The sequence below is a fragment of the Astatotilapia calliptera genome, chromosome 20 (genome assembly GCF_964374335.1).
Source record: "Astatotilapia calliptera chromosome 20, fAstCal68.1, whole genome shotgun sequence".
In the NCBI taxonomy this organism is placed as follows: domain Eukaryota; kingdom Metazoa; phylum Chordata; class Actinopteri; order Cichliformes; family Cichlidae; genus Astatotilapia; species Astatotilapia calliptera.
Window position 1 is genome coordinate 12,608,607 of NC_137441.1, and position 21,726 is coordinate 12,630,332.

At 36.7% G+C, this 21,726-nt stretch overlaps 1 protein-coding gene across 2 annotated transcripts; it reads right to left on the minus strand.

The window, feature by feature from the left end:
- Positions 1-1,264: 1,264 nt before the first annotated feature.
- On the minus strand, positions 1,265-13,722 carry cdh26.1 (cadherin 26, tandem duplicate 1). Of its 2 annotated transcripts, none has more exons than XM_080295633.1 (19): positions 13,629-13,722; positions 9,954-10,013; positions 9,753-9,845; positions 9,501-9,644; positions 9,264-9,411; positions 8,847-9,016; positions 8,607-8,741; positions 8,342-8,527; positions 7,956-8,203; positions 6,841-6,986; positions 6,514-6,738; positions 6,192-6,413; positions 5,679-5,791; positions 5,507-5,578; positions 4,803-4,859; positions 3,058-3,117; positions 2,426-2,455; positions 2,217-2,288; positions 1,265-1,987 (listed from the first exon to the last, which is right to left on the minus strand). In XM_080295633.1, exons 1-19 carry the CDS (start codon positions 13,650-13,652, stop codon positions 1,769-1,771), a joined length of 2,424 nt encoding a protein of 807 aa, XP_080151759.1. In that variant the 5' UTR covers positions 13,653-13,722; the 3' UTR covers positions 1,265-1,768. The 2 variants fall into 2 exon arrangements, with proteins under 2 accessions (XP_080151759.1, XP_080151758.1); XM_080295632.1 differs by having other exon boundaries at positions 2,217-2,291.
- Between the last annotated feature and the right edge of the window lie 8,004 nt (positions 13,723-21,726).

Genomic DNA, 21,726 nt, shown 5'->3' on the forward strand with positions numbered 1-21,726 from the left:
CAGGCTTACTTTAAAAACACAGAAACCCCCTATGCGTTCTTGTATGTACTTTAATCACTTTAATCCAGTCATTCTCAAACTTTCCTACTGTAGAAGCTAAAAAAAGGTTTTAAGAAAAAAAGTTTGGAATAATAAAAGTCAGCAAAAATGCATCAACAAGTTCAAATTTTAGTTTCCTTTTGAACCATACCGCACCTCACTTACACCAGCCAGAAGAAATGGAAAAAATGAAAGTGAACTTTAAGATTCTTTACATGTCTTTAATGCCCTTATTATCGCCTCATTCGATGCCTTCATCTGTCTGTTTTTGTTTCATATTATGTTTTATTATTTATAATCCATGTTTTGTCTTTTTATGAATTCTGGCAATTCATTTGCACTTGTAATAGAGAAAGGTTTTTAAGTTATGCATGCAAACATGTTCATAGATTTGTTTAGCATATTACCTTCTGTGGCTCACCTTGACTACCTGCTGACATTTGTCAGTATTTTAAAAAACAAACAAGTTCAGACACTTGCTGAAAGAGCTATGACTACACGGCTTACAGTCAGCACAACACAACAAAGCACATTGTTAAGGAGCTGTCACAACGTTTTACAACCGAAGCTCAAAACTTTGCACAAGTACAGACAACCCAACTCAGTGTTACAGTGATATTTCTATGCAGTGATGTTTTTGAAGCCACACTTTAAGTAGCCGGGTTAGAGGAGCATTGTGCAAACATAAACTGAATAAATATAATTAATTGTTGTCATTAGAAAGTGTAAAAAAATCTTTGTATAATTTTAAAAAGTTGAAGTATTTCAGCCCAAAAACTACAATCTTTATTTTAATTCCTAACAAAGAAAATATTTTTTACAAATATGCACATTTGCTCTCTATTCTATACAGTTTCCAATTGTTCTATATTACTTGTAAATCACTTAAAATCAGTGTTTTTATTGTTTTAGCCCCCGGAACAAGTCTGTTACGCTTAGATCAGCTCAATCAGTCCAACCGTCCAGTAAACTCAAAAAATATACCTGTATACACTTGCTCTTCTAAAAATAACATTTCATGATGTATCTTGCTTTTTTTGTTGTTTTTTAATTTCATTTTTATTTTCATTTTTTTTATGTCATTCATTTTATTATGTATTTTATAAAAATGTGTTATTTTTGTATTGTAAAGTATTTAAAGAACCTTGTGACTGGTTTAGAAAGGTGTTATAGGAATAAAGTTTGTTATTTTTGTATCATGAAATGCAAATACGAAAACTAAACATTAACATTAACGTTTTAATCTTGTAGGATATCCAGTGTTAATTCCAGACCAGTATGTCACTCGATCATCAACCATAGGCCAAGGACATTTCTAACTTGCATGAACAATAACCCATTATGATAAGCCCTGTGTTCTCATCAAAAACCCTTTACAAAACAGTACTCTAGAAAAATGTGACTAACAGGAGTCAGCTCAGTTTCAACAAAAGAAGTTCTATTAAATTTCCCAATAATACTGCCCTGACAAAGCAAACTAAAAAAACAAGAAAACACACCTAATCCCTTTCAAGTTATTACATTTTACAAACCACTTGTGCGTCACTAGCTGTGTAGTGCGTTAAATCCATCTTAATGCCAACAAAATATATCTAGCTTAGGATGAATTAGATGTTATAGTCCATAATCTTTAAGTAAAAATATTAAAACGTAGTGGTGTATCATCTCTGCTCAGTCTGTATTTTAGGGAGCGAAACTTGGAATACAATTTACATTTCAGCAGTGCCTTTTAAAGCTGTACTTTCTTTTTTTTAATTGCCTCATCATACATCTGTCCCAAAGTCTTGAACTTTGGCCCCAAATCATCCAGATACTTAAAATCCTCTCCCATGTCGTGGAATGACAGTTTATCCAATGACTGACATATGCTGCCATCTCCTTCAAAGGCATAGCTGTGGGGTTGGTATGTTGGGTGGTCAACAACATTTCCATCAACCTCGTTACATCTCTGTGGAATTTAGAAGTCAAAAATAAATGGCTTGGCTTAATTTGTAAAACAAACAAAAAAGAGACATCACTCAGTATAGCGTTGAATTGCATTTGGTACAGCATGACTGCAGCCCTTCCACACATCATTGCTGTGCAGTCAGTGCAGTTTAATGAATGTGATCGTCAATAAAATCAAGTGCATTATAAGCCATATACAAGGCATGCTTTGTGTGAAATAAACCTCTTACCCTGTTGATATGGTCTTCAATGCGGTCAGCCGATCGAAGGCTGAAAGAACGTTGGTAAATTGATGAGCCGGCCTGCTTACAGAGAACAGGGTTGTCAGCTTTTATTGCATCATATAATGCAAATGCATAATTTTCATAGTGCTTTGTTAACATAATCACTGATTTTCAATGTTTTGTAAAATATGAAGCCACATAAGAGTACTCCTTACCCGATAGGTGTTCATTCTGTTTGAGTTCCTCTAAAAAAACCAAAATAAATTGTTCACTGCAGACTTAAATTTACTCTGAAAATCTGTGTATCTTTTCACACAAAATTATTTTTTAACTGCTTCAGCATCTACCCACTTTAGTAATTGAGTAATTAAATACTGAACATATAATAAAATGAAGCAAAGCTGCCATTATGTGTGTTTGTTAACATAAGAGTAAATCTGTGAGTATATTTATAAATGTTGTATTTTAATATTATATTTAATATTGGCAGTATAGAATAATAATACTTGTAATCAAACATCCTCACTAATGTTTCACTTTCTTTAAACTACTTTTAGTAGTATTTGTATGTGTGTAAAAGCTAACAAGCTAGCATGAGTTAAATATTTTATCCAAAAAAAGGTAAGGCAGTATTTTTTAACATAGGGGTTCCAGCACCCTCTTGTGGATCTAAAGTGGTAGCATGGCTATTCATCATAGAGTTTACCAGTGCCTAGTACAATTCTTTTATTACAATATGATATTATTATTATATTATATATTAAAATAATTTTATCTAGAAAATAAATAGGGTAAGGTAAACGGTTAAGAAGGAAAAGTTCTTTTTATTACAGCCATTGAGACTTACCATGCTTCTCATGCCATGGCTCCTGTAGGTTTCTTGTTGATCCATGCCTAGTGAGTGGAACTGTAGGAAAGACACAACAAAGCTAAATAAAAAAACAACAACAAGCCCTGCTCCTTTGGTCAGATTTGTGCCTTAAAGTTAAATATTTATGCCCATAATTAGGGATATATATTGTTAGGATTGTATTCATATGATACAGACACTGCTTATTGTTTACCTTTATTTATCTACACTTTTGTTGATGCTACAATGAACATTTTATTGTAAAATTAAAAGATTACATTGATAATAGCTGCTTTTAGACACTGACAAGTTCAGCCGGTCTTCATACTCGAGAGCTATGCTCGGCCCAGCATAACCATGGGTAATACCAAGTTGTTTACCTGTGATTGGCAGGACAGCTCACACGAAGTTTAGGATAGGTCAAACAAATTTGTGGTACATACTCTTGACTAGACTAGGGGTGAGTTGGCTATCCTTTATAAATGAGTTTACAAGGGTCTACAACGTTTCAGGATATGTAGCAAGTCTGTCTCCATACAGGTAGCTTTTTTTGTAAAACACATAAGGGGTGGATGAAAGCGGTTAAAAAAAGATAACTTTTCTACATGTTGCTTAATGGTCGTGGAACACATACTGTGATCCAGAACCACCTTTTTCACTTGTAAAAGGTTTGATTGTGCTCACAGTAACAAGAGTAAATGTTAATTCCCTAAAAATGTTCTCTTTCAGTTCATCAGTTTGTCTTCATTGCGGCACCTCTTGTCTGTCAGCTACATGCCAGTGAGTGTCAGAGAAGACACACCTTTCTATTCTCACATGATGTTCTTCACTCGGCAGGTACCAGGGTGTCTGCTAGTCACTCACATCTGTTTTATTATACGAATGAAATGGTTGTCATTGCCTTAACTTGCATTCAAGAATGAGTTTGATTTGGCTGTCAGATCTCCAGTGAGAGCCACGTTTAAGACAAGAAACTACAGTAGACACGTTTTTTTCGGATATAATTCTGATCTATTTAGAGAACTAAAAAAATCAAAAAATCAAAAATACACTGTTCACTTCAAGATTATTGTTTCAATTCTTATTCAACATTCCTCTCACTTCAAGTAAATAAGCAATGTACACTGAACATATAATAAAGTGCATATATTATATAATTAAAAAATCTAATAAAGTATTTGCAGAATATAGCCAAACATCCTCTACTTTTTTAACTTCACCTTTTTCCATAAAGTCAGCACTGTCATACATGACTCTTCCCACCCATTGCACAACTCATTTTAACCCCGACTTCTAAGCATTTAAAGAAGTGCTTAGAATTGATGCTTGTTCTGAGTTTATGAGATAATTTGTGCTAGAGAAAAAATTTGAATGCTTTTGGAAAGAAGAGAAGATGAGCTTCATTTTTGGTGTATCACGGTATAATAAAACATTTACAAAGCACTGCTGTCTGGAGACAAACAGAAAAGTGAGCTCTGCATAGTAGATTTTACCATGTGCATTTTACCATAATTGCTCAACCTTTTTGGACCTTTTTGGGCTATAGCGGAAATTCAAAAGCTTTATCATCAGGGAGCAATAAGTAATTTTGTCAAGGGACTTGTAATTGATGCTATACTTTAGGACCAAGCAGTCTGACACAAGAATCTGTTTAATAATGGTCCTCAGTACCCATCCCAAAGCTTAATTATCATGTACACTTAAAATAAACAAAAGAAAATATTTTAAAAAGCTTTACTCACCATGGTAGACACTGAGCTGTTGTACCTATTTACGTCATATGGTCCTTCTGTATCAATCTGGGATAGATAATTGAGCAGAAGAGGTTAATTAAGCATTGAATTCAGAAAATATTCAAGTTTTATAAAAAATGTTTTAAGTTGAATTACTTTTCAATTAAAAACATCTCAACAGATTTGAAAATGAAAATGTATCTATAGCACCTTCTTCTAAATAATAAAACTTTATGCTTTCTTAAGTGCTCACAAACTTCCCAAAACTGTATATTCATTGGTACAGAAATCAATTCCTACCTGTAGCTTACACTTAAAGACCACCATAGAGATTCACAACTTAATGCAGCAAATATGATCAGTACATCTAAAAATGAAGAAGCTGTTCCAACTTGTCTTCTCTATGATGTGCTCACACTTTTTAAACGTTTACCTTGCAGACTGTATGCAAACTCTTTCCTATAGCTGTATACACAGCATACATCTTAACCACTGCCTTACATACCTGTCTGTCATCAAAGAAAAATATGATAACAACTGGATTATAGCTGCCATTCATTTTAAGCAGGATTAACTGACACATTTTGGCTTCTCTCCTGATGTCTTTAACTACACTATGACTGTGTCCAAATTGGCACAACTGATGTCTCTTTTGGAAAAAAAAACCCTTCACCAAAAAAGAAAGAAAGTGTCAGAGTTGAGAGGTTGATCACCTGCATGGTATCCATCTGACCATTTGTCACTGCCATATTATCTACTTGTGACTGGACGAAATTGGGCTCGGTCTGAAGGAAAGAGAGAATATTAAAAAACATGTTTTGCTTGGTGGAGAAATATAGCACACCGTTGTCTTGAATTTACACGCAGAGAACATGACAAACCCACCGTGCATGGAGAGCACCCTCCTTCTTGATTGTACTGGATTAGAGTCTGATTGCCCTCATCTTGTGGCAAAATCTTATCTGGTCCAAACTTGCAGAAAAATGCAATTAGAAGCACTGCAGACACACATGAAACAAATGCTAAGAACACAGTGTGCATCTTGTCTTTGTGTTTTATTGAACTGTCATTGCCATGGGTACCAGAAGGTCTCCCAAGTAGTACATTAAAGTTGGTTGGGAAAGCAGAAGAGCCGAGTCTTCCTTATGAACAACAGATGTGACTGTGGTTGTACTAAGGAGTTCTAAAAGTGTAACTGTCTGATTGGGTTATTCCTAAAAATTAAAGCATTTCTTACAGTGAAACTGAAAATTGAAAACAAAAAGGTTTTGCGGTCAACACTTGTGTATTAATGCTAATACAGATTTTTTGTTTTTACCTTCAAAAACACAGGAGACTATAATCTTATTAGAATTTATAATAGCTCAGTTTTGTCTTCTCACTGATTTTAATACTCACACAAAAATGCAAGCAATCCTATAATAACCAACCCAATGCCAGCTGGTCCAAGACGGGTTGAAAGCGGCTCTCTGTCGCGACAAACATCATTTTCATCACACTGACACACGGTCAATTGCAGAGTGTCATGTCCAGCTATGCCCTGTTGGTCCATAATCACCAGGGGAATGGAATAGTTAAGATAAGGAAGTGTCTTCTGGCTAACAAGAGATACTTCCTCACCTGTGTGGGGTGAGAAAACAGCATGGGGGTTTGTGGCTTTTTCCCAGAAATGTTTGTTTAATATAGAAATGAGGGTTAACATATATCTAAATGTACCAACCATAGTCAGGTTCTATTTTCCACTGTTGCTTTTGTGTTTCATCCCCCAGAGTAAAGTGGAAGGGTCCACTGTAAGGAATGGCATCTAGGTCCTTTGCACGCACCTTGACCTTGTTAACCTTGTTTCCACACATGACAGCGCTGTTGTTGACCAGTTTAGGAGTATTGTCATTGATGTCCGTCAGGTGGATCCTGACAGTGCATGTGCTCGTGGCTGGAGGCTGACCTTTGAAACCACAGCAAAATTAAAAAAAATTGCTTTGTTATTCCAAAGATTTGTTTAAGAAATTATCCAATTTATTTTAACAATAGTAGAGCTTCTGTGTACCATCATCTATGGCAGCTATGACGACTGTGTAAACATTCTCGTCATCAACAAATCGTGACTCTCTGTCCATCCTCTTAGTTGATTTGATTTCTCCTGTTTTGGTATCAATGGCCACCCAGTCAGCTGGATCTGTTAGGAGCACATACCTAAAGAGTAATCAGAGAGTGGTGCAGAACATATTAGATGAAAATACTGAGTTTAGCTTGTGGAAACCAAAGTTGTAGCTTTTTGTGTACTGCAGTGCAAAGGGCGTTACTCCCTCAGTAGCCATTTCTAACTTAATCATGTTATGCTTCACTGTGACACCTACTGGCCTTGCAGTGGTAAGGCCACTGTTGTATAGGCTTATTTTCTGATAATCTATATGACCAGGTGTCGATAAAGACATGATTAGCTTGGGATAGCTACCATTTCTTGTTGCTTATCACGCTTTGCAGGATCTGTTTTTTCTTTCAAGAAAGAAGAAGAAATAAAAGGGTTTAAATAAAACCCTTGTCAGTCTCTATTTTATGTTGTAGCTTACAGGCAGAATGAAAAATCTTGGATTCACATTAGACTCAATCAATGAGATTATCATGAACTACAGTACAGTAAAACTCAAATTAAGTCAACTGACCCAACCTTTATGTCAAGAAGTGTTATTGCTGAGGAGATTTGGGCCACTTGGGGTTTGTTCTATAAACATAGCAGATTTAGTCATGATTTAGTAACTGAGTATTATCAATAATCAATGCCGCAGAGTTTTACTGGCACAAATGCAATTTTATTGGCCTGTAAAAAACGTATATATATTATTATTTGTAAATATTAATGCAGTTTTATTAATATTTTATTTTATTTCACTTTAAATCAGAAAAAATGATGTTACGCAAGCCTTGAAATATGCTTCTAGATATGTTTCTACTGCAAGTCTATTCTTAGGCACAAATGTGGGTGAAGCACTCAGGTTTACATGGGGACAACTGAGCGCTACACAGCCGAGTGTTATCAAAGAAAAAATTTGTGTTGAGGATTTTTTATAATTGAGTTATTCGAATGACTCAAAGAATCATTGCAGCCCTTATATATTTATGTCAATCAAAATAAGCTTTGTAGAAAGGTTGTAGACACCCTACCTGGTAATATTAGAGTCGACATCATGAACCTTTGGCTTGAACAGCACCTTTCCTGGCTCTGCTTCCTCCTTCAAGTGCATGTCATTTATAGCTTTTTCAAACTCTGGTGGATCGTTGGTATCAATCATTTTTAGAGTGACATTGGCTCTGTCTGTAGGTGGATTTGTGCCAGCACAAACAAATATGTCTTCAATGTTTTTTACTCCAATCTGCAGGTTTATTGAAGTTGTGCGTTCAAAATTTTTTTTCTGAAACACACAACACGTACACACACAAACAACTTTTATTAAATGCTGATACAGTTTTTGTGATAAAACATTAGTGGACTAGTTCTTCCCAGAGTAAAATAATCAAGTTTTTAATCCAAGTGAGAAAAGCAGAATTACCTTGACAATACTCACGACACCCTCATTTGTTTCTGGATCAGTTTCAATTTTGTAGATTCCTTCTTCATTCCCTGCAATAATGGAGTACTTGGCACGCCATGCATCAGTGTTTGGAGTGTCTTTATCCTCCACAGCAACTCTCAAAACATTAGCAATGGTCTCCATTTCTATTGCTTCACCGTTGTACTAAAAAGAAGGAAAAATTTCAAACGTTTAATATGTGCGTCTGTTAAAAAGCACTTTTAGTAAGTAAAATAATTGATACCTGTCTCTGCTTAAATCTTGGTTGGTGAGTGTTCGCATCGACAATGTTCAGGGTAACAACAGCAGTAGAGGACTGAGTCTTTGGCTTTGTTCCACGATCTTTTGCTTGTAAGACGATGGTATACTTTGTTGCTTTCTGAAACATATAAAATATATTTGAGATATTTGAAAATTCTACATGTTTATTTGCATGTACATTAACTTTTCAAAGATTTAGCAAGAATATCGCAATAAATCTCACATCATAGTCAAAGCATCCTTTTAAGGTGAGTTTGGCCAGTCCTCCTGGAAGTTGCTGCACAGCAATTTTGGGCTCTGCTGGAGTCTGTGAAACCATCGTGATGTTAAATTCAGAGTTGGGTGTGTTCTCCTTATCTTTGTCTGTGACCACCAGGGTAACTGGCAAAAGGCCTTTAAGAAGTTGGGTAAAGACAAACAAGGAGAGTTGGAGAGTAAATGTGGGATAAAGAAAAGGTTTTCAGTCAGGAAAACATAACTATATAACTATGTAGTATGATTATAGTAAGATGAAATATGAGACTTTGGTTTGAAATGATTCTATATTCTCAAAGAGTCTTAATATCATTTGTTTTATTTTTTTAGTGTTTGAAATAGAAAATGTGCACACTATGAGTTATTTACCACACCGTATACTCACTTCCTTGTATATTTTCTTTTACATTAACTGTTACTTCAGGAAAAGAGAACTTGGGTGGATTATCATTTATGTCTTGTATTTCAACATCAAATGCTAGTTCCTTGTCTAGTTGTTCACCCGTATTTCTGTCCAAGACATCAAAGTTAATCTGTGGATAAAAAAAGACGCATCACTTAAAAAGCATCAATATCAGTTGCGTTTATTGTCAGAGGAATTTATATTCCAGTATTAGCTCACATGGTAAAGTGGCTTTTGCTCCCTGTCCACTTTTTTATGTGCAAAGACGGCTCCAGTGTTTTCATTGATGGTAAACACGTCCGGCACACCTTCACCACTTAAACGGAACCTAAAGTCTTTCCCCTGAGTCTTGTCGTTATACATCTAGTCAAGATACAATCAGGCTGTTAATTTTTGCATATTAGATTTGTCCATAGTGACCAGTCATATCATTTATCAGTATCAGTTATTTCTTTCATATAATTTCCTTACCACTGAAATCTCTACGGGGTACTGTGCATCCTTCTCTTCTTCTAATTCAATTGTAGATAAGACCCATCTTCTTTTGGAACGCACCAGGAGATCCTGATAAGGCCAAAATATGGACCAAACTTTACACCAGCTTTGTTTTCTACAGAAAGTTATTTTACAAAAATAGCCTTAACAAACAGATAAAGTAAAAATTATGTTTACCCTTTTGGAAGGGCTGCTGTACTTGCTACCATAACAATCTGCCACGGCTGCTGCAGCAACCTATATGCAACAGGAAAACATTGCTGTGAGATTCAGTTGCTGTAGCAAACTTCAGTGTGCACTGGGACAGAAACTCAGGTCTCCCTTCTATCACAAAACAAATATACACAGGAGTCCCTTCACACATATGGGGAAGTCAGTTTCTTGTTCAAATTAATCTGCATGTTAATAAGAAAAACAGAATCATTTGTACAAGTATTGGAGAAGGAACTCATGATGAATGTCTCAGTGAATAATAAGATGTTGTTTTTTTATGACAGCCTGATGACAAATTAACAGTAATGAGTGGGAAGTGATCATTATTTAATCAACTCCTGCAATTCTAACATAATTCATGAAGTATAATTGCATTGAACTAATGATTTTCAGGTGAACATCTGTAGCATTGTGTAACTGCGGGCCATAAGTGACTTGAAATGAAACCTTGTCTCTTCTTTCTTGCTCTCTTCCTTCCCTGCCTTTACAGACTTCCTCTGCTCAAAAGCCATTGCTAAGTTACTGTTAAGGGCACATATAGACAGCTAAAATAGTAAATAAATCATTAACTTGAGCACAAACAGCAGTCCCAGTGCTTAATGTTAGCAGTTATAATCCTAAAGTTAAGACAGGTCAAAACAGGTTAATGATAAGGAGAACCTATAGTCCTATGTCGGGACATGCAGAGATCTTCACACACAAAATAAATATCATCAGAGGTGGGAAGTAACAAAGTGTAAATACTTCGTTACTGTACTCATGTACAGACTACTTTTTACTTTTACTGCCTGCATTTTTAAACAAGTGTCTATACTTTCTACTCCTTACATTTTCAAAGCAGCTTTAGCACATTTGGGTGGGTTATTATTTTGTCTCTGTGACCCTTCACACATCAAACCGATTTGACCCTAAACAGAAAAACGTGAGTGGCAGTCCTGTTCATGCATTAATCACCAGAGGATGTTGCATAAAAAGAGATGACGTGTACCAAATTTACGGGTTAAAAGTAGACCGGTGCTTTTTGTTTTTGTTTTTGCCACAACACCGGAACAACAGCAGATCTACGGAAGTCATGTTTGTGGTACTTTGGCATCGAAGCTAGTCCTACAGAAGAGGAGTGAATATACAGGGAGTGATTTTTGTGTTTTGTGTCTTTGTTGGTTGCTCTAATGTGTTTAACATATCTACAAATGAATACTGACATTACTTTTATAGAGAATAAAGGTGACCTTGGTTCTTGCAACCTGTAGAAACTATTACACAGCCTCACCATATGGCTTAGAACAAATGACATTTTTAAGTATTAGTTTAGTTTGGGTTGTTCATGATGCTTATTTTCACTAGGGATCACACACAAAAACAGATGTCTCATATATGGCAGCATCTGAACAGGGACTCAAACAAACAATTTGCAGATTACTAGTAAGGTGTACCAACCTCTGGTCTTCATCTTGTTTAGGTTGCTGTGTAACTGCTATAGTTGCACAAGCTACACACCCTAGCACACAACCATGAGCCCCACGAAAGTGTATAAATCCCCAACAACTCTGTTACAGATACTGGCACAATACACAGTATTTTACTGAGAGATGACAGGAACTGTTGGGTGGAGCTGGCAAGAGGGGAGCTCTAGGGTCACTGCATACTACCTTGACCAAAGCCTTTCAATGAGGTCCTACTTATACATATCTATATATATCTGTATCTATCTATCGATATATAATCAAAAGTTTAAGACCACTTGAAAAATGGCAACAACAAAAAAATTGCATGGCTGGATCTTAACGAGGTTCCAAGCAGGGCTTCAACCAGTGTTGCCAACTCCTCAGTAAGGAAAATCACTATTGGCTGTCCTAAAAGTCGCTAGAAGTTGCTAAATTACGTCATTGTCATCTAATTAGCATAATTGGTCATGCTAATGTAATTGTAACCTGTTGGAGAGAGAAATAACATCGTGGAAGAGACATAAAGTCAGTAAAAAAACGTCTTAAATGCATTTATAATTTATTTAGAACTACAAATTAAATTTCTTTTAGCAATTATTGTTTTTTTTAATGTAACAATTCCAACCCTGCTCCTTTTCCGGGCTTGGACCGGCAAAAGTGACCCGAAATAGGCACTCTGGTGGAGTTACCTTGTGTGTGTGTGTGTGTGTGTGTGTTTATAAGTAGTTTTAAACCTTGTGGTCCACAAAGCAACATAACAGTAAAAGAAGAACTGACTGCGTTACGGTCAGTGCGGGAGCAGCGGCTTGGCTCATGCGCGATTCATTTGCAGTTTGGACGCATAGGTGTGAACATCTCCTGCCCTAATAGCAGCTGGGGGAGGGCTATCCTCGGCCTGTGAGCGCTTTGGCACGGGCAAGGTGCACCTGCTGCTTATTGAGAGTAAGAGCGATACGCGCTTTCACGTCAAAAAGTTGTCATAAATAAGTCTCCAATAACACCAAAAAAAAGTCGCCGGATTTGTCGCTAGTCGCTTTTTTAGAAAAAAAAAGTCGCTAAATATAGCGACAAAGTCGCTAAGTTAGCAACACTGGCTTCAACATGCTAGAAGAAGAAATGGGAGTGAGACAAGACATTTTTTGAGTATGCAATTTATTAAAAGCACTCCCACACCTTCTTGTTGCATGTTGAAGCTCTGCTTGGAACCTTGTTAAGATCCGACCATGCAATTTTTTGTTGTTGCCATTTTTCAGGTTTTCTTAAACTTTTGATCAGGGCTCAATATTTAGTTTTTGTGTATAGTTTTTTTTAATTTATATATACTTTTATCCACATTCATCTTAAAGCCTAAAGGTCTTCTGTAAGTTTCATATAAAATAAACAAGTGAAGAGTGTGCTTAAACCTTTGCAACAGTATGAAACATTTTGTGCTTTATTTTAATATAATTGGCTCCCTCAAATACAAAATATGGAAAACCATTCAAACAAAGTACCCAAAATTTGTTGAAGTCATTTATATCAATATTTTCTGGATTTTTTTTTCTGAATGAAGAATAATCATCTGACAAACATGCAGTATTATAGCATTTAGTTTACCAAGTGCAGATGACAGGACATATATTATGTTATTAGCTACTAAATAAAATAGTAAATAATTAAATGAGCTTCAGACAATAATAGGAAGGTCTGTAGGCTAGTACATATAGTACGATGGATGAACCTGGGAGTGAGCATATAGGTGTGTGAGCAAATAGCTTCTTGATTGATTGTTTTTCCCACAACAGAAACTAAATATACTGCAAAGTAAATTTAAACACCTAAAGCACCTGAGCACCTAAAGGCTTATTCACCGAATACACTGTGTTAAAGTTCATAGTCCACAAGCTGTAACAACACTGCATAGAACAAGTTCTGCTTGCGTTGCTCATCTATCTCTTGTGAACGGATGGGAACTTATACATTAACAGAAGCTAAATGCTCTATGCAGGTTAATGTAACCTGAAAATATCATTAGATATAATACAAATAAACATTACAGAAAAAATATCAAACATTGAAATTGATGTTTATCTTCAGTGGTGAATACAATTATCTTTTTTGGGTTTAACAATAAGAATAAGAAAAAGAATAACAATAAGAATTTATAAGACAATCCCTTATCAATACTGAAGATTATTAAAAAGGTTGTACTCACCAACAGAAAAAGGGAGATCCTCATCTTGCTCTACACTCCTTAGAGCACTCTGCTGGAGTGCTCTAAGTTTCAAAAACAGCTTGACTAGGAGTGCGGGAAAGCCCTGCCCACAGCTGCTGTAGAGAGCAGATTGGCTGACTTTCCAGTCTACACAGACCTGCGTCTTCATGCTGTACTATTTGATGTATCAGGGTGCAATAAATGTATTTTTTTTCCAGTTTTGTGCAGTAAAAGACCAGTTGGTTATGCATCCCATAAATGTGCCTGTATAAATGTCCTTCATGAGAGAATGTATAAGCTACTGTGAGTTTTTAGTCTGTGGGTGTGCTTCGCAGCTCAGGTGTACATCCCTCCAGCTCTACAGCTCAGGTTACCGTGTTTTATTTATGCGCGGCCTACATCATATGCAAATGAAGTTTGACTCCACAGATCCTTCAGCTTAGTCGCTTTGAGAACCTTTTAAGCACACAGGTAAAAGTAGCTTCACTTATACTCAGTCAGTGATATGTTACACACACTCTGTATGTGCCTTCTCTACCTGCGTATTCCTATAATTCCTAAATATTTAGTACTGAAGCTTTGCAGTTCTTTTCAGACTCAGAGTCAGTGGATTTGAATTGTAATTAACAGTTATTATCATATAATCCTTGACTAATGGTAACTGTGTCCACCTTGCCAAAGGCAATGCTTTTTGGCAGGTTTTGGAGGTATTAGTTTTGGCTTCCACAAAGTTGCAGGTAAACAGTTCCCGCTGACTAAGCCTGGTTATTAAAATGACGCATCTGTATTTAAGGAGGTGAGCCACATCTAAAAAAATAAATTTGGATGGTGATTCACTACTTTAACACGGAATCAAATTACTTCGTCACTGATGTTTAACACATAATTTATTAAACTTATATATGAATACTGCTATATTCTTGAATACTGTCATGGACAAAAGTAAAACAGTATGTCGGATGTGCCACGCAATGCTCAATTACATTGGTGGGAACTAGTGCGTTAGCGCAGTTAGCTCGTTAACGTGTTGGCCGTCCAGCCCCACGCACTGGGCGATCCGCGGTAGCTCGTTAACGGAGATTTGCCGTGTTGTGGTGTTAAAATCATTTCAGATTAACGCTGACAGCACTAGTGGGAACAAAACGAATGTGACTGCACATTTACTCCGACATCATCCTAGTGCAAAGACAAGTGGAAGCAGACAAAAACAACAAGCACACATGGTACAAACTTTACCCGAGTCATTTAGACAGCCGTTAGCACATGATTCTCCTTATGGGGACCTGATATGTTTAATATGCTGCCCAGAAGAAGCGGATAGTATAGCTTTTATTTTGGAAAGAGCCATTTCTCTGTAATAAACTCTCTTTTCCAAAGATGAGTGATTCCTCAATCAGATTTATGTTTTTTATTACTTTGTTGTTTCAGCAACATTAAATTTAAAAACTGTACTTTTGAGTTAAAATATATATTTATAATTTTAATAAATGACAAATTAAAAAGGCATGAACATTTTTTTTGTATCGAAAAAATATCGAACCGTGACACCAAAGTATCGAACCGAACCGAACCGTGAATTTTGTGTATCGTTGCACCCCTAATGTATATGTATACAAACTTGAATTGAATTGAAATTGAATAACTCTGTGTACTTGTACTTGTGTTGTATAAATTAAAGGGATAGAGAAGCTAAATCAGAAAAAAATTACATTAAATGGGCCCTAGTGTAACTTGACCACGACATCCCACATATAAAAAAAAGCTTCCAGGTGTTTTGTTTCTTTGTTTTTTTAAAAGAAAAATATTTTAAAAGTACACAAAATGGGCAAGTGCAACTCATATCCTGGAGCCTTCCTAAGCAACATAAAGAAGGTTCAAATTGTAAACCTTAAAACTCAGTAAAAAAGTAAAACTACCAAGCCTAAAGGAGTACATTGATAGACTGATGCCACTACTAAATGACTCGTGGCCACTAAAGAAAGAAAACTAAATTCTTTAATCTCTAAAATCTACGGAGGAGGTTATGATCTGAATGCGCTAGTTGTGCCAAATACATTTTGCTTTTCCATCATTAGCTCTGTAAATACTCTATAGGCTTCTCTTGTTAAGATGTTTGTTTTATCTGTTATTTCAGTTATTACGTAGCAGTATGACAATCTGTAAGACAGGACAGGCTGGGAAAAAAAACGCCACACTCTTGTTTATTAACCACTTTCAGTTAATGTCAGTTAATGAGTTCTAGCTCTTTCTTTTTTTTTTTTTTTTTTTTTTTTAAATGACATCAGAAACAGCAGTATGCGACATTACGTGATGGCAGAGCTTCAGTTCATCCTTTGTCATTTTTTTTTTTTTTTTTTTTTTTTTTAAATAAATAGGACAGGGGGAATGAATGAGAGAGAGAGGGGGAGAGAAAGAAAGAAAACCAAAGGGGAGAAGAGACGGTGAGAAGGGGGGGGAAGAGAGACAAAAAAAAAACAAAAAAAACTCCTGGGTCACCTGTATGGAGAAAAAAAACATACAAACAAACAAACAAAAACAAACAGAGGAGACAGCAAACAACAAAGAGCAACATAATAATAGAGAAAACAAAGCACCATACCATCACAATAAACTAGCTAGTCATAGATATCAGTATTTACTAAGTAATAAACGATATTGTGCAGCACGCAAGATAGACAGCGCACAGTGTGCTTTGAGGCAGCAGCCAAGAAAGCTTTAGTCCGCGTCTGTGAATACCCATGTGTGCATACCTGTGTGGATCAGCATGCTTGCATTCCAAAGGTTTCTCCATGTAATGATCTGCTAGGGAGTGTGGGGGGGCCACAGCCCCGTCCTCCAGGGTGTGAAGCGGGTATGGAGGAGATCAAAACTCCAGACATCCAGAGGCCCCCAGAACACAAGAGACCATGGAAGACCAACAGAGGGGCAGCCGCGCCACTGTCCCAGTAAGAGCTGAGGAGAGTCCCAGATGAGGGCTCGCCCAGCAGCCGCGGAGCAGAAGTCAGGGGGAGTTGCAGTGACGCGCCCGTGAGCTCCGCCGGCCCCCAGCTGCGCCTGAGTGACCGAGCCCTAGGCCGAGAGGCCGGGGGCACCCCACCTCCAAAGGGGCCCGAGCGAGCCCCAGGCCCCAGGCCCCGACAAGCGGCCGCCAAGGAGTGAGCCGGTGTGTACCCGGACGCCCACCCCCAGACACAAAGAACCACCAACACACCGACACCTGAGGGAGTCCGCCACCGGCAGGGGAAGTGGTGGTGGGTGGAGATAGGCCTCCAAACCTTGGAGGGCCTGAGTTCTAGCTCTTTCTAACCTGTTTCAGTACACCGTGATGGGAGGGGAGGCTTTGTTTCTGTGGAATGCAAGTATGAAAGTATCTGCAGGGTTTGACACTAGCGAGGCCTGGCCCAGTGCCAATAACAAATAGAGAGCTGCATAAATCGGTGGCTGTTTGGGCATCCTACTACTGTTTGTAGTAGGATTGTTATGATACAGATAGTCACTATACTGGACTGTAATTTCAGAAAATTATAACTATAATTTTAACTTGTCTGTAGAACAAAAAAATACAGTGATAAGGTGTATATATGATAATATATAAATAAAAAAAGACCAGAAGTAGAGTATCTTTTCTATCGTTCCATTGTGTTCCAGTTCTAGTGACTTGGCATATTTTATACTGATCAAATAGAGTTGGCAAGGTTGCCATTGTTTCTCTCTATTTCCTGGTTGACCTTGTTTAACCTCAATCTGGCGCTGCTTTGGAGAAACATAGAACTTTTTAGACAACAATAATTGAGTTTTCTTAGTAAATTAACACTGTGTTGTTCAGTGCTGTGAACGTCAACTATGCATTGATTATATGTTGCAGACAAGGACAGCTGGACACCCGACAGCCAAGTAATCATTCCTGTTATACTTGGCCTGGAGTCTGCCTGGGCCACATGTGCGGCTGGTGCATTGTAATTAAAATTCTCTCGGGAGAAGTCACAAAAAAACAGGCAAACATGAGGGCATCCACACGGACTCATCTGATAAAATTTATGTAACTTGGCCCCCAGTGGACCCTAGCAGACTTGTGTGCATGGAAAGTATTACCAAGGCTTTAAGCTGCTATTGAGTGAAAATCTTCCTATGAAGATTTCCAGGGATTCCTGATATATTTTAAAACATGTACACCTGTGTGAAGACATATCCGCAGAGCTTCAAGATGACAGTGATTCACAGGCATTTAAAATTTCACATTTTTGCATTTTCCATAGATGAGTTTTCAACTGTAAATACCCATTCTTACATATTTATCCCTATATTTGTTTGATAACAGGAATAGTGATGATAGCGTCACAATGAGGAGGGCAAACCCCAAATCTGAAATAAAAACCTTTTTCAAAAGTTGACATCTTATCTTTTTAACAGTATGTGAATGTGTAAACCTTCCCTGAAGAAACCAAATATAGTCATTTGTAAAACGACCTGTTCAACAAGCTTAAACATGTGGGAAAGTAATTTGCTTATTTTCATCTGCTTCCTTGCAGCCTCCACTATTTTCAACACAACCACAGCGTGCTTGCTAGGTTGTTGAACCAGACAAAATGAATTCTGGCTCTATGAAGAGTGTTGGCTGGTTAGTTGACAGATTCTTGTGGAGTTATCTGCAGGCTTACAGTAGTTGCCTCCAGAGTCTGTATATGTGTATATGTGTATATGCGTGTGTGTATTCGTGGGAGCACAGTGCCAAACCTCTCCAAAAAAGTTATAGTGTAGTAAGTACTATCTTTCTAACAATACCCATACCATTATATCAAAGCAGGAAAAGGACCATAGGTGGAATGTAACAATAATGTTTACTTAAGTAACAAATAATTTACTGCAGCCCCAAACCTTTGCTTGAGTATGAATTAGTGTTAATGTGTTAAACAAGAACCACATAGTTTAGATGTATATATGTATTTAACTTTTATGATAACATTTAGACCATTTAATGTTATGGACATTTAGTTTTTATGTCGGTGTGTCTTTGCTCTGTATCTTGAAGTTATATTATAAGTTTATGTAAATGACATATCAACCTCCTGAGGGCTTTTTGGATGGTGTGCCATAAAGCTGTCAAAATGAGCTGAATTGAGAGAAATCCTGCTGAGGAGCTTTGTACATAAATTATATACAAACAGCCTTCATCTATGGAAAGACAGGGATATATTCTGCTCACTGCCTCTCATGATTTCTCTCTCTGAATCACACACATAGAGGTTCTCTAAACACTATATATACATTAAAGTTGAGATAGTAAGAGAAAAATAAAGCAAACAAGGAAAAAATAAATAAAAAAAAAAGAATTGGGAGTTGTAGGAAAAGCTTTCTCAATAACCAATTCCAATGAAGACTCCATTTTCAGTGAGAAGGTAGTGTTATTGATATTTTTCTTGGCATCAAAATAGTGTTCACATTTGCTTAACGATTGCACCAGAGTAATTGATGCCTAACACTGTTTATCCATGGAAGAAGTTGCCCATAGTTTGGTTTTTCCAAAACCTCAACATGAACAAAGCAATCCAACAGTGCAAACAAATTAGTCACAATCATTTTCAAAAATCTGCATGACTTTTACCAATCACTACATGTAGCACCTTGTCACACAGAGATTTAGTTAGGTGATTTTTCAAAAATGTTTCCCACTGCAGAGTCAGAACATAAAACATAAAACTCTTGGCACAAAAATGAGCTCCTCCCTTTAGACCCAAGTAACCTTAAGGCTTTTATGTTTGTCACGCAAAGATGGCTTTTACAACCTGCTGTATTTTCATGAATTGTTTTTTTTTTGTAGTCTTCTTTTTAGTTATTTTCTCTGTCAATGAAGTTAGCTTTCTTTTTGTAATTTGTTATTCTTTCTACTATTCTGTCACTATTCTGTGACTATTAACAAATTTAACATCCCAAACCCACCTGATACAGTACAAAATTGTCGATTTTCTGATAATAATTATTGTTTGGTTGATAAGAATTATATTTACATTATCTTAAAAAAGAAGGAGTAATTAATTACATGTTCTTTAAGATTTAAGTGTGTTACAATTATTGGAAGAAACCACTTATAGGCTGTATTTTTGGTGCTTGCACCTATTTAGCTTCTTTCACTACGTTGCTGAATCAGTGGATATGGTGCACAAATCTTTAAAACAAAATAGGGTTTAAATTTGAGCTATCTGTGATTCCTTGACATGATATTCAAAGCAAATTTTCATTGCTCTGGTAGTAGCCCTGCCACAAAAGATTATTTTGATAGTCGACTAGTCACCGATTATTTTTGCGATTAGTTGACTAATCAGATCATGCATAAATTGGAAGTAAAACGTACAGCTTATTGCACCAGCAGCATCTGCTCTTATATAACTATCATTATCTTACAGCTTGAAGTTTTTAAGGTATGTGCTAACTAAAAATAAAGACAAGATGACAGTTTATTAAACTTTTAATGAAATTGGCAAATTGTCTTGGTGGAGTTTAATAAACTCAGCCGTCTGCTCCTTGCTATCTAAAATATAACAGGACACCGGAGTATATTCTCTATCATCTCACACTTCGGTTTTCTGTTTGATGTTTATTCAGCTGTGTGAAAACTATAACTTTAATCTCAGCCAAACTGATTTACTCAGGAACAAATAAAACACTGAAAAAAGGCAAACAATAAGATTTTTACGTTATCTAAGTGACTTATATATCGTGTTTAACTGAAGTAGCAAAAGACCGCGGGGGGTGTTCTCGCCAGCTCTAGTGAGTCTTGAACCCTGGCTAGCTATCGAGCTGGTGGCTAACAGACCTCTCCGAAATCGTCAGAGCACTTTTGCAAATATGTGATGTCTTGATAAATCGAGCAGATATATGAGGTTTACACAGCTACATTCTTGCCTGAAAATATGTTAAAAGTTTATTTTGTGACCCAGAAAGAGTAATATTAAAACTCAGTAGCTGCCGCCATTGTTGGAACATGAAATAGGCTGCGCTGCGCTATGAATTCTGGGATAGGTTGGGCCACGAAGGATACACCCAACCCATCCTTCCAATCTGGAGAAATGAAGGACGCATTTGTCGGCCGCATTTGAAGAAACCTTCAAATTTGAACAGCCTTTGTCGCTTTGCTGTAACGTAATTGGCCAACAAATGCGGCCTCCGAAGGATGAGGCCCATGAATTTGGACACAGCTACGATACCGGAGACTGCTTCTTCTTCTTCTTTGGCATGTAACTGCAGCTGGCATGTTTGTATTGCATTGCTGTCATCTTCTGTTTCGGTCCATTATTACACTCTTAAATCCAACTACTTAGTCCTGCATCTTTTAGGATCTTACAAAGCTTCAAACAACGCGTCGACTATAAAAGTTGTCGTCGATGATTTTGATAGTTGACATAATCATGATTCGCGATGGCTACCAGATAGGCAGCCCTATCTGGTAGCCATCTCTGTACTGTATAACAAATCAGGAATTTAACAGATCAAATGTTTAGAAGTCAAAACTTGTTTAAATGATTTTGTTTATACCGGCATTTGAGCCAGCCAACTTGACTGGAGAAGCTGGAACTTAATCAAGAGTAAACCTCGAAAACTAGTTTTTGTCTTTCAATTTCAGTAAATAACTAATTTGGCATTTGGATTCTAGTTTTACTATTCTTTTGTTTGTTTTTTTGTACAAAAAACATCACTTTGAAAAGTCATTATAAAAACAACAATTATATTTAAGTATTAAAAATATTATTTCATTATAGTGCTTGAGCATAAACCATAAGCTGGTGGTTAAACCATTACAAAAAAACAAACAAAAAAACCCCCCCAAAGAAATCTTAGGTCATAACCTAATTTAAAACATACATGCATCTATTTTCTTCTGCTTATATATAGGGTTGCTGGTGGGCTGGAGCCTATCCCAGCTGCCAGGGGGCAAGAAGCGACTTAAAAAACTGACATGAGTGTTGCCTATTGTAAAGTGCCAGTTATAATATTGTGTTTGAAAATGAAGCAAAGTGCACACAAGTTCAAACCTGCATATTAGGTTCAGTACTTGTACTTATTACTGCTATACCTGCCTCTAAAGTAGGTTGATACTGTATGA